This window comes from Mytilus galloprovincialis, chromosome 3 (assembly GCF_965363235.1).
Source record: "Mytilus galloprovincialis chromosome 3, xbMytGall1.hap1.1, whole genome shotgun sequence".
NCBI lineage: Eukaryota > Metazoa > Mollusca > Bivalvia > Mytilida > Mytilidae > Mytilus > Mytilus galloprovincialis.
This window is the reverse complement of record NC_134840.1, coordinates 60003024-60018379: the sequence shown is the minus strand read 5'-3', so window position 1 is coordinate 60018379 and position 15356 is coordinate 60003024. Positions and strand designations below refer to the sequence as shown.

Sequence of the window (15356 nt, the reverse complement as noted above, 5' to 3'; positions counted from 1 at the left end):
CAAGGAAATTAGACTATGATAAAATATATTAATACAGTTAAAGGAAGTATAAATGTAAAAAATAATTTTCAACTTTTTTTTAAAAATTGTATAAAGGTATAAAAATAATGAAAAGTTATTTTTCAATATGTATTTGAATTTTATATTATTATGATTTAATCTTTTTCACCCATAAAACGTAAAATATAAGGAATAATTTTGAATGGTGACAAATAAGGGGAAGTAACTCTTAGTTGAAATATCTTTGTAAAACAACAGGGCAATTTATTTACGACCTAAAGCTAAGGTAATTGGTGTTAATCACCAAAGCTGTCAAGTGAAGCCATGCACTTAATGGGTCACTTAATTTGACAGTTTACATAGCTAGATGAACTGCATGTTCATGGAAGAATTACGAATTTGCCGGTATTTCAAAGATATTACTTATGAAAATCAATCTCAAGGCTAAGAAATACGGGTGAAATCGGGTCATTTTCGGAATTTCCGGGTTATTTCAATGACCCGGAGGGTGATCCAGGTGATCCCTTAGAATTGTGAAAATCTCGGGTCACACCCGCAGAATCCGGGTCAGTTGACAGGTATGAACATATAGAATGATAATTGGTCCGCCTAAATCACCGGTGTTTACTGTAAGATCGCACAAACTTATCAGATGGGGTTAGCATGGTTATCAAAGCAAGAAATAACTATTTACGCAAAAGGGAAGGCTTATTGAGGCTATTCCCTCAACTTAGTCTAGTCTTTTCCAGGATGCAAAAAGTACAATATACTACGACACGTGTTTGACGAGCTTGAAATTGACTCTTATGCTACCCAGTCCAGGTGCTAATGGATGACGAAGGACAAAGAGGATCACTTTTAAAACTCTTTCTGAGGCCTCATCATTTTGTCAGAAGCATGCACATTAATATTGTGGATGTAAGAAAGGTTGCCGCGGTTGTTGTTAATGTTGAAAATCAATCTTTCGTACCCTGCATCGTGTGCATGTGGTGGTGACTGGGAATTAACATGTTTTTTGGGTCACATAGTGGTAAATTTTAAAATGTTTTAGTACATAAGTGATTTTTATTTTATTTCAATCAATCTATCCAAAACACGACATTTATGTCAAATTTTTACCGGAAGTGTTAACTTTGTATTTAAATATCAACAACAGAATATGATTCGTGGTTTAGAGGATAACTTAATGGCTAAAATTTAATGACCACCACAGAAAAACCCACTTTCTTCACATTTTGAAAAGAAGTTGAATATCAAAATAAAAAAAATGATATTTCTAAGTCCGCCATTTTGAATATTACAGGAAGTAAGGGTTTTTAAGACATGTGTCTTATACAATGTATCCCTTAGAAACATCAAAGAAAGGTTCCTGCACAATTTAATGATAGTAGCAATACGTTAAAACACATTTCAATCACCCTCCCTAAAAAATAAGCTTATTATAGTACAATGTCTGCCATGTTGGATTTTACCAGAAGTACAGTTTTTAAAGACATCTAATCTATATAATATATCCAAAAGTAGTACATAACAAAGGTTTGTACCAAATATTATTATAGCAACATGATAATAATACCTTTTCACATACTAGCCTTCTCCTTCGATATTGGGCCGATTTAAGTATAATGTCCGCCATTTTGGATTTTACCGGAAGTGAGACATTTTTTTTCAAATGCCTCCTTATCTGAAATAAAAGAGTAATAGTTGAGGAAGGTCTATGCCAAATTTCATGCTTGTAGCAGGCTGTGCACAATTTGTCTGAAATATGCTTGTAGCCACTGGACTACCCCAGAATTAGTAATTTTAAGGAAATTTTGCAGTTTTTGGTTTTTATCTTGAATATTATAATAGATAGAGATAAACTGTAAACAGCAATAATGTTCAGCAAAGTAAGATCTACAAATAAGTCAACCTGACCAAAATTGTCAGTTTACCCCTTAAGGAGTTATTGCCCTTTATACTAATTTTTTTAACAATTTTCATAAATTTTTGTAAATTTTTGTAAATTTTTGTAAATTTTTAGAATATATTTTCCAGTGTAATTACTGGGCAAAGTTCATTATAGATAGAGATAATTGTAGCAAGAAGAATGTCCAGTAAAGTAAGATCTACAAACACATCATGAACACCAAAACACAATTTTGTCATGAATTTATCTGTGTCCATTGTTTAATATGCACATAGACCAAGGTGAGCGACACAGGCTCTTGAGAGCCTATGGTTTAGTGAAACCACTCTACAGTAGGCATCACAAACCAGTGTTGCAGCAATGTACTTGTCAGTTTTGAACACTTTACAATTCCACTCTGCAGAATCCCTTTTGAAGTTATTGAAACTAGCAATGTCTCAGTGCCATGCTTCATCATGTTCATATGTTGTTTATTTTTACTCTTGCGATGTTTCAGTTTTCGTCCAATATCTTTGTTGAAAGCATGTGAGGTTGTTTCATGTTGTCTTTTAACATAATTGATTAGAAATTTTGAAAAAATTAAATAACTTTACTTAGGCCACACCAATTTGATTCCTTGTTCGACGGACCCGCCTGCACCTATTTTTTTCAAAACAGAATCTTTTAATTTGTTTTATATTCCCGCTTCCCGCATCCGGAAATGTAGTCATGTCCATTTCCCCCACCGTTTTTTTTTGTAAATATTATAAAAAGATATCAACATTTGTTTTTAAAATCACAGTCTAACATGTATATAACGAGTTTAAACATAAAAGAACCCCACCACACTTTGTAAATATCTGTGAAAATATTTGTTTCAGCATGAAACCTATTTATCCAAAGCGGGAGTGCTCCGATATAAATTTATAACAGTGGAAATACCTGTAAAGAACAAAAAATTGGTTACTTTCCCCCTTACTTATATTCCCTATCAAAAAATGTTTGTTGTTAGAATAAAGTACAAAGAACTTCTGAAGGATTTGCCTTCAACTGCAATTATATTGTATGCTAGTGAAACAAAACTATCCATAGCCGCTGCATGTTTATGCACCTGTCCTGATTGATTGAGGGGCCTGTCGTTCAGCAGTTATCGTTTGTTGATGTTGTTCATTGGTATTTTCCCGTTTGGATATACATGATATATAAATTAGATCGTTGGTTTTCCTGTTCAAATTGTGTACGCTAATAATTTTGGGGTCCTTTATAGCCTGCTGTTTGGTCTGTATCAAAGCCCTGTGTAAAAGCCGTACTTTGACCTGTGTTTTTAGCTCACCTGGCCTAAAAGGCCATGTGAGCTTTTCTCATCACTTGGCGTCTGTCGTCGTCTGTCATCGTTAACAATTTTTATACGACCGCAAAATTTGAAAAATTTTTCGTCGTATATTGCTATCACGTTGGCGTCGTCGTCTGCGTCGTCGTCGTCTGCGTCGTCGTCGTCGTCCGAATACTTTTAGTTTTCGCACTCTAACTTTAGTAAAAGTGAATAGAAATCAATGAAATTTTAACACAAGGTTTATGACCACAAAAGGAAGGTTGGGATTGATTTTGGGAGTTTTGGTCCCAACATTTTAGGAATTAGGGGCCAAAAAGGGCCCAAATAAGCATTTTCTTGGTTTTCGCACTATAACTTTAGTTTAAGTGAATAGAAATCTATGAAATTTTGACACAAGGTTTATGACCACAAAAGGAAGGTTGGGATTGATTTTGGGAGTTTTGGTTCCAACAGTTTAGGAATTAAGGGCCAAAAAAGGGCCCAAATAAGCATTATTCTTGGTTTTCGCACAATAACTTTAGTATAAGTAAATAGAAATCAATGAAATTTTAACACAAGGTTTATGACCACAAAAGGAAGGTTGGGATTGATTTTTGGAGTTGAGGTCACAATAGTTTATGAATTAGGGGCCAAAAAGGGGCCCAAATAAGCAAAAGGGTCCAAAATTGAACTTTGTGTGATTTCATCAAAAAATAAATAATTGGGGTTCTTTGATATGCCGAATCTAACTATGTATGTAGATTCTTAATTTTTGGTCCCGTTTTCAAATTGGTCTACATTAAGGTCCAAAGGGTCCAAAATTAAACTTAGTTTGATTTTAACAAAAATTGAATCCTTGGGGTTCTTTGATATGCTGAATTTAAAAATGTACTTAGATTTTTAATTATTGGCCTAGTTTTCAAGTTGGTCCAAATGGGGGTCCAAAATTAAACTTTGTTTGATTTCATCAAAAATTGAATAAATGGGTTCTTTGATATTCCAAATCTAACTGTGTATGTAGATTCTTAATTTTTGGTCCAGTTTTCAAATTGGTCTACATTAAGGTCCAAAGGGTCCAAAATTAAACTAAGTTTGATTTTAACAAAAATTAAATTCTTGGGCTTATTTGATATGCTTTATCTAAATATGTACTTTGATTTTTGATTATGGGCCCAGTTTTCAAGTTGGTCCAAATCAGGATTCCATATCAAGTATTGTGCAATAGCAAGAAATTTTCAATTGCACAGTATTGCACAATAGCAAGAAATATCTAATTGCACAATATTGTGCAATAGCAATTAATTTTCAATTGGAGTTATCTTTCTTTGTATAGAATAGTAGTTGATAATATATGTTGGAAATTTGCCAGACATGACTATGATGTCATTTTCTATTTTTATTTGCCAATAACTTTATGTAAATAACTTCATTGGAAATTTGCCAATATAAAATGTTGCTGATGAAGCTTTTTTTCCTTATCTTATCTAAAATGTTTTTAGATAATGTATGTTGGACATTTGCCAGACATGACTATGATGTCATTTTCTATTTTTATTTGCCAATAACTTTATGTAAATAACTTCATTGGAAATTTGCCAATATAAAATGTTGCTGATGAAGTTTTTTTTATTGTTTTATACAATAAACAATGTATATTCACTTTTACTACCAACCAATCTTTACCATTCAGTGATAACAAGCACTTTATTTTACATTTTAATATTTTATGATGTATTTAAAAGAGTAGTTATTGTTGCAAACTCCATTAGAAATTTGAATTGATATCAGTTTTGGAAAAAGGGAAACGGGGATGTGAAAAAAAAGGGGGGGGGTTAAATTTTTCTCATTTCAGATTTCATAAATAAAAAGAAAATTTCTTCAAACATTTTTTTGAGAGGATTAATATTCAACAGCATAGTGAATTGCTCAAAGGCAAAAAAAAAACTTTTAAGTTCATTAGACCACATTCATTCTGTGTCAGAAACCTATGCTGTGTCAACTATTTAATTTTAGATTTAAAAAGTTTGAAGAAGAAATCTTTAATTGATTTGTAAAATCTTGACATTTGTTTTGTGTAAAAAAAAACCATGTAATGTCAAAAATTTGATCACAATCCAAATTCAGAGCTGTATCACGCTTGAATGTTTTGTCCATACTTGCCCCAACTGTTCAGGGTTCGACCTCTGCGGTCGTATAAAGCTACGCCCTGTGGAGCACCTGGTTCAAACATCTTCTCCTCTGAAACTACTGAATGGATTTGAATGAAACTTAAAATGATTGTTCCTTAGATTATCCTGCACAAAGTGTGTGCTTAGATTTTTGATCCGTCAAAAAACATGGCCGCCGTTACTTAAAATAGAACATAGGGGTCAAATGCAGTTTTTGGCTTATATCTCAAAAACGAAAGCATTTAGAGCAAATCTGACATGGGGGTAAAAATGTTCATTAGGTCAAGATCTATCAGCCCAGAAATTTTCAGATGAATCAAACAAACCATTGTTGGGTTGCTGCCACTTAATTGGTAATTTTAAGGAAATTTTGCAGTTTTTGGTCATTATCTTGAATATTATTATAGATGAAGATAAACTGTAAACAGCAAAAATGATCAGCAAAGTAAGATCTACAAATAGGTTAATATGGCCAAAATTGTCAATTGACCCCTTAAGGGGTAAATGTCCTTTAATGACAATTTTTCACAATTTGTTCATCATATTTGCTAACTTTAAAAAATCTTCTCCTCTGAAACTACTGAATGGATTTGGATGAAACTTAGCATGATAGTTCCTTAGATTATCCTGCACAAAGTGTGTGCTTCGATTTTTGATCCGTCAAAAAACATGGCCGCTCTTACTTTAAATAGAACATAGGGGTCAAATGCAGTTTTTGGCTTATATCTCAAAAACGAAAGCATTTAGAGCAAATCTGACATGGGGTAAAAATGTTTATTAGGTCAAGATCTATCAGCCCAGAAATTTTCAGACGAATCAAACAAACCATTGTTGGGTTGCTGCCACTTAATTGGTAATTTATTTTTAGCTCACCTGGCCTAAAAGGCCATGATTGCTTTTCTCATCACTTGGCGTCCGTCGTCGTCGTTAACAATTTTTCAAACATCTTCTCCTTTGAAACTACTGAATGGATTTGAATGAAACTTAGCATGATTGTTCCTTAGAGTATCCTGCACAAAGTGTGTGCTTCGATTTTTGATCCGTCAAAAAACATGGCCGCCGTTACTTAAAATAGAACATAGTGGTCAAATGCAGTTTTTGGCTTATATCTCAAAAACGAAAGCATTTAGAGCAAATCTGACATGGGGTAAAAATGTTCATTAGGTCAAGATCTATCAGCCCTGAAATTTTCAGATGAATCAAACAAACCATTGTTGGGTTGCTGCCACTTAATTGGTAATTTTAAGGAAATTTTACAGTTTTTGGTCATTATCTTGAATATTATTATAGATAAAGATAAACTGTAAACAGCAAAAATGATCAGCAAAGTAAGATCTACAAATAAGTTAATATGACCAAAATTGTCAATTGACCCCTTAAGGGGTTATTGTCCTTTAATGACAATTTTTCACAATTTGTTCATCATATTTGCTAACTTTAAAAAATCTTCTCCTCTGAAACTGCTGAATGGATTTGGATGAAACTTAGCATGATTGTTCCTTAGATTATCCTGCACAAAGTGTGTGCTTTGATTTTTGATCCGTCAAAAAACATGGCCGCCGTTACTTAAAATAGAACATAGGGGTCAAATGCAGTTTTTGGCTTATATCTCAAAAACGAAAGCATTTAGAGCAAATCTGACAGGGGTAAAAATGTTCATTAGGTCAAGATCTATCAGCCCTGAAATTTTCAGATGAATCAAACAAACCATTGTTGGGTTGCTGCCACTTAATTGGTAATTTTAAGGAAATTTTACAGTTTTTGGTCATTATCTTGAATATTATTATAGATAAAGATAAACTGTAAACAGCAAAAATGATCAGCAAAGTAAGATCTACAAATAAGTTAATATGACCAAAATTGTCAATTGACCCCTTAAGGGGTTATTGTCCTTTAATGACAATTTTTCACAATTTGTTCATCATATTTGCTAACTTTAAAAAATCTTCTCCTCTGAAACTGCTGAATGGATTTGGATGAAACTTAGCATGATTGTTCCTTAGATTATCCTGCACAAAGTGTGTGCTTTGATTTTTGATCCGTCAAAAAACATGGCCGCCGTTACTTAAAATAGAACATAGGGGTCAAATGCAGTTTTTGGCTTATATCTCAAAAACGAAAGCATTTAGAGCAAATCTGACTGGGGTAAAAATGTTCATTAGGTCAAGATCTATCAGCCCTGAAATTTTCAGATGAATCAAACAAACCATTGTTGGGTTGCTGCCACTTAATTGGTAATTTTAAGGAAATTTTGCAGTTTTTGGTCATTATCTTGAATATTATTATAGATACAGATAAACTGTTAATAGCAAAAATGTTAAGCAAAGTAAGATCTACAAATAAGTCAATTTGACCAAAATTGTCAATTGACCTCTTAAGAAGTTATTGCCCTTTAAAGACTTTTTTCACAATTTGTTCATCATGTTGACTTACTTTAAAAAATCTTCTCCTTTGAAACTGCTGTATCAATTTCAGCCAAACTTAGGCTAAATGAGTTTTAGAGTTTCAGAGTATCTAGTATAAATTTTATATTTCATTTCCTTGTATGTCAAGAAACATAGCTCCTATGGCTAAAATAGAACATAGGAGAAAATGATTTTTTTTTTGCTTTTGAAGAAAATAGGACGATTCAAAGAACATTTAAATAAATTGAAAAGCCAAAATAATCATTGATATGAGATTAAACCAAAAAAATTCAGGTGAGCGATTCAGGCTCTTGAGAGCCTCTTGTTTTAATACTTTATGCATTAGGTCAACTATATTTGGTGTATGAAAATATTTTATGATCTATATGTCGGTTACGCAGGTTTTATTTGAACTTGACCTCATTTTCACAGTCCATTGCTAAGTTTTAAGTGTTTGTGTTTTGGTCTCATTTCTTTATTTATAAACAGTTAAAATTGAGAAAGGAAATGGTGAATATGTCAAAGCGACAACCACCCGACCATAGAGCAAACAACAGCCGAAGGCAACCAATGGGTCTTCAATGTAGCGAGAATTCCCGCACCCGTAGGTGTCCTTCAGCTGGCCCCTAAAATATGCATAATAGTACAGTGATAATGGACGTCATACTAAACTCCGAATTATACACAAGAAACTAAAAATTAAAATCATACAAGACTAACAAAGGCCAGAGGCTCCTGACTTGGGACAGGCGCAAAATTGCGGCGGGGTTAAACATGTTTATGAGATCTCAACCCTCCCCCTATACCTCTAGCCAATGTAGAAAAGTAAAAGAATAACAATACGCACATTAAAATTCAGTTCAAGAGAAGTCCGAGTCTGATGTCAAAAGATGTAACAAAAGAAAATAAATAAAATGACAATAATACATAAATAACAACAGTCTACTAGCAGTTAACTGACATGCCAGCTCCAGACCTCAATTAAACTGATTGAAAGATTATGTCTTCATCATATGAATATCAGGTACAATCCCTCCCGTTAGGGGTTTAGTATCATACTATCATAAAATATATGAGAAGAACATAACCCGTGTCATGCCAACAACTGTTTTTTTAGAAATAAATGTGTTTAGTTTAGTTAGTCATATATATTTGTAATATTGAAGAATTGTTAGCTGTACATGTTTGCCTGGCATGGTTCAATATGTTCAATAAGGCATTGTTTACCAGGTGAGCGATTCAGGCTCTTGAGAGCCTCTTGTTTATTATCAGGTTGAGAACAGCCCTCCCTCAGACAAGGGGTCATTTTACTGATGTAGAAAAGAAAATAGAAATACCAAGGATTTGTATAGTTCTTCTATACAAAACCTTTGAAAACTTAGAATTTTGTACACAAAAAGAGGAGAGTAACATCATATTTTAAACAACTTTTTCTAAAAGAGAGGTCCACTTATTTTGAATAATATTAAACTGTTAAAGTAAATGTGTTAACATGGTTCAAGGATTTGTATAGTAATCCTTGCATGGTTAAAGTCCAGGAATATTACAAAATTCTTGGACATGTTTTGACCATTTAATACCAGATAGATATATAGTTCTTTGAGAAAATATGAGCCCTTTTGTACAAACAAATTTATTACAACTTATATTGATCCCTCATAAAACATGTAAAAGGGATATTTATAACATTAAGGGGTTGTCCCCAAACTGATTATGACTTGGATGGAGAATTGTCTCATTGTCAGTCACATATACATAGACCAGATTTAATTATTTCTTGGTGAACAGGGAAAAAATACTTCAGAAATTAAAGAAATGTCAAAGTACAAGTGATAAATCAAGCTTTAATATTGTCAAAACCTACTATTTTATGTTTACAAAAAAAAATTATCTCTCGCCTTTACTTTTCAAGCTTTGCCTCAAAAATTTGCAAATTAAATATTTTTTTATTAAAATTTTCAAATCGCTCGCTTGCCCCAAATTTTGGAGTCCAAAAATCCGTATAACAAGAAATTAAATTGGTGTGGCCTTAACATTATTATTTTCATTATAAAGTACATCGAAGAATTACGCAACAAAACATAATTAAGGTTAAAGTTTTATAAATCTAATGTAACAATAACACAATGTAACTGTAGACACAATATTATTGTTACATTCATAATTAATCAGTTCCCTAACCAACCCTGCATTCCAGTAATTAGTCTCCAATGTAACAATAACTTTTTTATTTTTGTTACATTTCTTCAATGTAACAGTAGCCATTGCATTTATAATATATTAAGAAACAGAAAATATTCAAATCATTTACTTAAAGGACAAATGTACATGTATTACTTATATTATTTTAAGTACATAGACAATTCAATTATATAACAATGTTAAAATGAACTAAATACCTGGTAAATAGGTTTACTTAGTTCATCAGAACAGTATACACAAAATTGTATCGATAAAGATATAATAGAGTTAATTGAATAATTGTAATTATAAGAAACACCTGTTGTCCATGTTGTTGGCTTAATTACACTATGTATACTGCACTGTACTGTTAAACAATCTCCTTCACAATACAGTTTGTGGGTATATAATCATAAGTTACTTTCAGGTAGTTTTGTTATTGTTGTTAGCAAGTAATTGTCTGTACAGATAGTAACAAGCTTTAAGACTGTTTGTATCTTGCATGTCTGTTTTTCTGCAATGTATTTTGAGCACAAAAACAAATTTGGAATAACAATTTTTATTTACACTACTTATTTTTCAATTATCTCAGTTGTTTGGTGCATGCATTACTTCAAAATGTGTTAGCAAAATATACTTAAGTACAATAACCATAAGATACGAGATATTTTAATTTACACTTGTATTTCAGATGTCTGTGATGCCACCAATATGATATATTTTACACTTGTATTTCAGATGTCTGTGATGCCACCAATATGATATATTTTACACTTGTATTTCAGATGTCTGTGATGCCACCAATATGATATATTTTACACTTGTATTTCAGATGTCTGTGATGCCACCAATATGATATATTTTACACTTGTATTTCAGATGTCTGTGATGCCACCAATATGATATATTTTACACCTTGTACATGTTGTATTTCAGATGTCTGTGATGCCACCAATATGATATATTTTACACCTTGTACATGTTGTATTTCAGATGTCTGTGATGCCACCAATATGATATATTTTACACCTTGTATTTCAGATGTCTGTGATGCCACCAATATGATATATTTTACACCTTGTATTTCAGATGTCTGTGATGCCACCAATATGATATATTTTACACTTGTATTTCAGATGTCTGTGATGCCACCAATATGATATATTTTACACTTGTATTTCAGATGTCTGTAATGCCACCTATATGATATATTTTACACTTGTATTTCAGATGTCTGTAATGCCACCTATATGATATATTTTACACTTGTATTTCAGATGTCTGTAATAAATTATGTCATGGATGTAGAAGTACAATAACCATTAGATACTTATTGATTTTGACATTTGATTGGGGACTTTCCTTTTTGAATTTTCCCTGGAGTTCAGTATTTTTGTGATTTTACTTTATACGAGATATTTTACACTGGTATTTCAGATGTCTGTGATGCCACCAATATGAGATATTTTACACCTTGTATTTCAGATGTCTGTGATGCAACCAATATGATATATTTTACACCTTGTATTTCAGATGTCTGTGATGCCACCAATATGAGATATTTTACACCTTGTACATGTTGTATTTCAGATGTCTGTGATACCACCAATATGAGATATTTTACACTTGTATTTCAGATGTCTGTAATGCCACCTAAATTATATCATGGATGTGGAAGAGGTGTGTTTGGTCTTAAACAATGGGATAAACCACTACGTAGACCAAGAGTTTTGATTCCAGATACCCAACAAGGAGAAAATATAAAAAGTCCTGATGCATTAAAAAGTCCAGAGATTAAATGTGGTGGTAGGTACTTGTAGACACTTTGATATAAAATTTAACATGCAGTTTGATGATACATTGAATTTACATACAGTTACTTCCCTTTGAGTTAGAATACATTTGTCTATCACATCAAATTATAGCTTTTGATTTGTCCAACTGTCAAAAAAGGTGCACATGCTCTTTTTCAGTCTTATGCTTTTAAGGGCTTAGGCTCCATTGTTAATCTTAAAAGACCTTTCTTTAATAAAAGTAGAAAAAAAGAGAATAATAGCCACTATAAAATTAAGAAGGATGGATGGTTTAATGTTTGATAAGTTGTGTTTTATTAAGAACATGTTGTAGAATGGTTTTGAGATGGGATGCTGCTTTGTATTAAATGTATTAATCTTAAGTTGGATATTCAAAAAGCTTTTCTGAGGAAACTTAACATCCCACACAGAGACATTTTCTACTCATACATGTAGAGTTATTTTAAGTCCAATATTAATGTTAACATGCTGGTATTTTTGTCTTGGTTCAGTAATAGGCGATACAATATCCCGCTTACAGTGTCATATTTTTCTGCAGTGGATTTTGTTTCAAATAGTCAAAGACAGGTTGTTGCTTTGAAAAAAATAAAGTTGTCAATTCATTATTGTTGTCGAGCCTGCAACTTTTGTTGCAGAAAGCTCAACATAGGGATAGTGATCAGGCGGCGGCTACGGCTGCAGCGTTAGCTAACTTCTTAAAAGGTTTATATTTTAGAAGGTGAAAGACCTAGATGCCTCATGTTACGAAGTTTCCGTCAGTCACATGTCCAATGTCCTTGACCTCATTTTCATTCAGTGACCACTTGAAAAAAAAAGTTCAGAATTTTTGTAATGTTGAATTCTCTCTTATTATAAGTAATAGGATAACTAGATTTGGTATGTGCGTACCTTGCAAGGTCCTCATGCCTGTCAGACAGTTTTCACTTGACCTCGACCTCATTTCATGGATCAGTGAACAAGGTTAAGTTTTGGTGGTCAAGTCCATATCTCAGATACTATAAGCAATAGGGCTAGTATATTTGGTGTATGGAAGGACTGGAAGGTGTACATGTCCAACTGGCAGGTGTCATCTGACCTTGACCTCATTTGCATGGTTCAGTGGTTATAGTTTAGTTTTTGTGTTTTGGTCTGTTTTCTCATACTTTATGCAATAGGTCTACTAGTACTATATTTGTTGTATGGAATGATTGTAAGGTGTACATGTCTAGCGGGCAGATGTCATCTGACCTTGACCTCATTTTCATGGTTCAGTGGTCAAAGTTAACTTTTTAAGTTTTGGTCTTTTTATCTAATATTATATGCCAAAGGTCAACTAGATTTGGTGTATGGAAATATATTATGATCTATATGTCAGTCCCGCAGGTTTTATTTGACCATAGCCTCAATTGCACGGTTCATTGCACAGTGTTAAGTTTTTGTGTTTTGGTCTATTTTTCTTAAACTATAAGTAATAGGTCAACTATATTTGTTGTATGGAAGCTTTGTTAGCTGTACATGTCTGCCTGGCATGGTTCATCTGACCTTGACCTCATTTTCATGGTTAATTGGTCTTTGTTTAGCTATCTTGGTTAATGTTAAGTTTATGTGACCGTTGTAATAAAGCTTTATACTTAGGACTATCAACATAATATCAATGATTAGTAAAGAAGGCGAGACATTTCAGTGTGTGCACTCTTGTTATCAAGAAGGCTTCCTCATAAGGCTCATTACCTAATATCTATTATTTACATGTCCACATGTGTTTTCAAGGTGTTAGTGTAAGTGGTTTTTTTTTGCCCTGTGATTTAACTTTTAAAACCATATAGTTATGAAATTTTATCAAAATTGAGATAAGAGGTAAGCTGCTGTCTCTAGATATTCTGAAATACAACTAAGCCTACTTCAAAATATTTTAAAAGCCCTGAATTCATTATCCTAGATGTTCTATTTAGATTCTGTCTAGGCACTATCTAATAATGATTTTATTTGTATTATAGACTGGGCTAACTATGCTGACAAAACAGATGAAGTCAATTTAATTCCAAATCAGAATTTAGTAGTGAAATACAGTTATAAAGCTAATGCAGACAGTCCATTAGGAGAACCAGAGCTTACCGTAACACAAAAAGATACGGCTGTCTTTATATCATATCATCAATATAATAATCTGTGGTCCAAAATTAGAAGTTCTGACGGAAGAGTAGGATATGTACCAACGTCATATGTCATGGTAAAGTTATAGTCATATTAGTTATTAAAAATTACCATTGATTTATCAAACACTTATTTTGACGTGCTCCATGATTTTTTGTTGATTGTTTTTTCTGTATCTGTATTTCTCACTTCTGTGTATGGATGAATACATCCCAGATTCCTTTTGGCTATTGTGTGACTGGTTGGTCTGCACACAAGGTAGGTCCACTTGCTGAGGAGTACTGATTTAAACTTGGTTGGAGTGACACACACTACTGAGTCCTCACGATGGTTCCAATCTATTGCAGTGCGCACTGAGATAAAGTTTATGAACTTGTCGGTGTTACTGTTTGGGACTATAGATATAGGAAGATGTGTTATGAGTGCCAATTAAACAACTCTCCTTCCAAGTCCCAACTTATATAAGTAAATCATTTAAGGTCAAAGTATGGTCTTCAACAAGTAGCCTTAATCTCACACTGCACAGCAAGCTATAAAGGGCCCCTAAAAATTACTAGTGTAAAACCATTCAATAGGGAAAACCAAGGGTCTAATCTATATAAAAAAATGAGAACGGAGAAACCACATTAACTAAACCTTAAAAAAATATTTGGTAAAGCACTTTTTCATTTTCATGATTCTGTAAATTTGAGTAATAAACTCAAAAGTTAATTAGCTTGCAATCAGGGTCACTGAATGAAATATTATTTGTGGATGATACAATGTATGTTATAGATTCATAATGAATTTAAAAGAATGTCCAGGGGGACTTAGTTTCAATTAGCATTTATGCATTCATTGGTTCAATTTTATAATAAAAAAAAACATGCAAAGAGGACTTAGTTTAGTATTAATCATGTTAATGCATTCACTTATTAAAAAAAAATCCTTAACATTATAATTTCAAGAAACTTGTGTCATATGACTTTTGATAAAACTACATATCTATTTGTCACATACTTATTTTTAAAGTTAAATGGACTTTTATTATATTTGACATTTAAAAGAGTGTGTAGACAAATACAAGAAAAAAAAACATCATTTAGCGCCCACCTACTCATATTTTTTGTAAACATCCAATGCAATTAAAAAAAAAATATTTGATTTACAAATTTTATTGCTCTTTTAAAGCTTTGAAGTACGAAATTAGATATTATCAATTCCACTTTTATAATGTTTTTTTTATCAAACCCTGCAAGTTAATTTATTATTTATTTTTATTTTCTTTTTAGTTTCAGAGCAATTCATCAAAAGTTTAAAAAATTATCAAGTACTTCATTTATTTCCTACAGAAGATGAACATTAAAGAACAAAATATTTTACCATAGACACTGGTACACAATATTCCTGATAATTCATTCAATATACTAACAATTCATCAATTATTTGACAACATTTTCAATTTTTACTTGACAA

The 15356-nt window shown here is 32.3% G+C and overlaps 1 protein-coding gene across 1 annotated transcript in view; it reads left to right on the top strand.

Moving 5' to 3' along the window:
* LOC143068500 (uncharacterized) overlaps positions 1-15356 on the top strand; it is a 33252-nt gene that overhangs the window by 6588 nt on the left and 11308 nt on the right. The window contains exons 2-3 of the mRNA XM_076242610.1: positions 11592-11760; positions 13745-13977. Of these exons, the coding sequence (XP_076098725.1) occupies positions 11592-11760; positions 13745-13977 (402 nt within the window). The remainder of the gene's footprint in view (positions 1-11591; positions 11761-13744; positions 13978-15356) is intronic.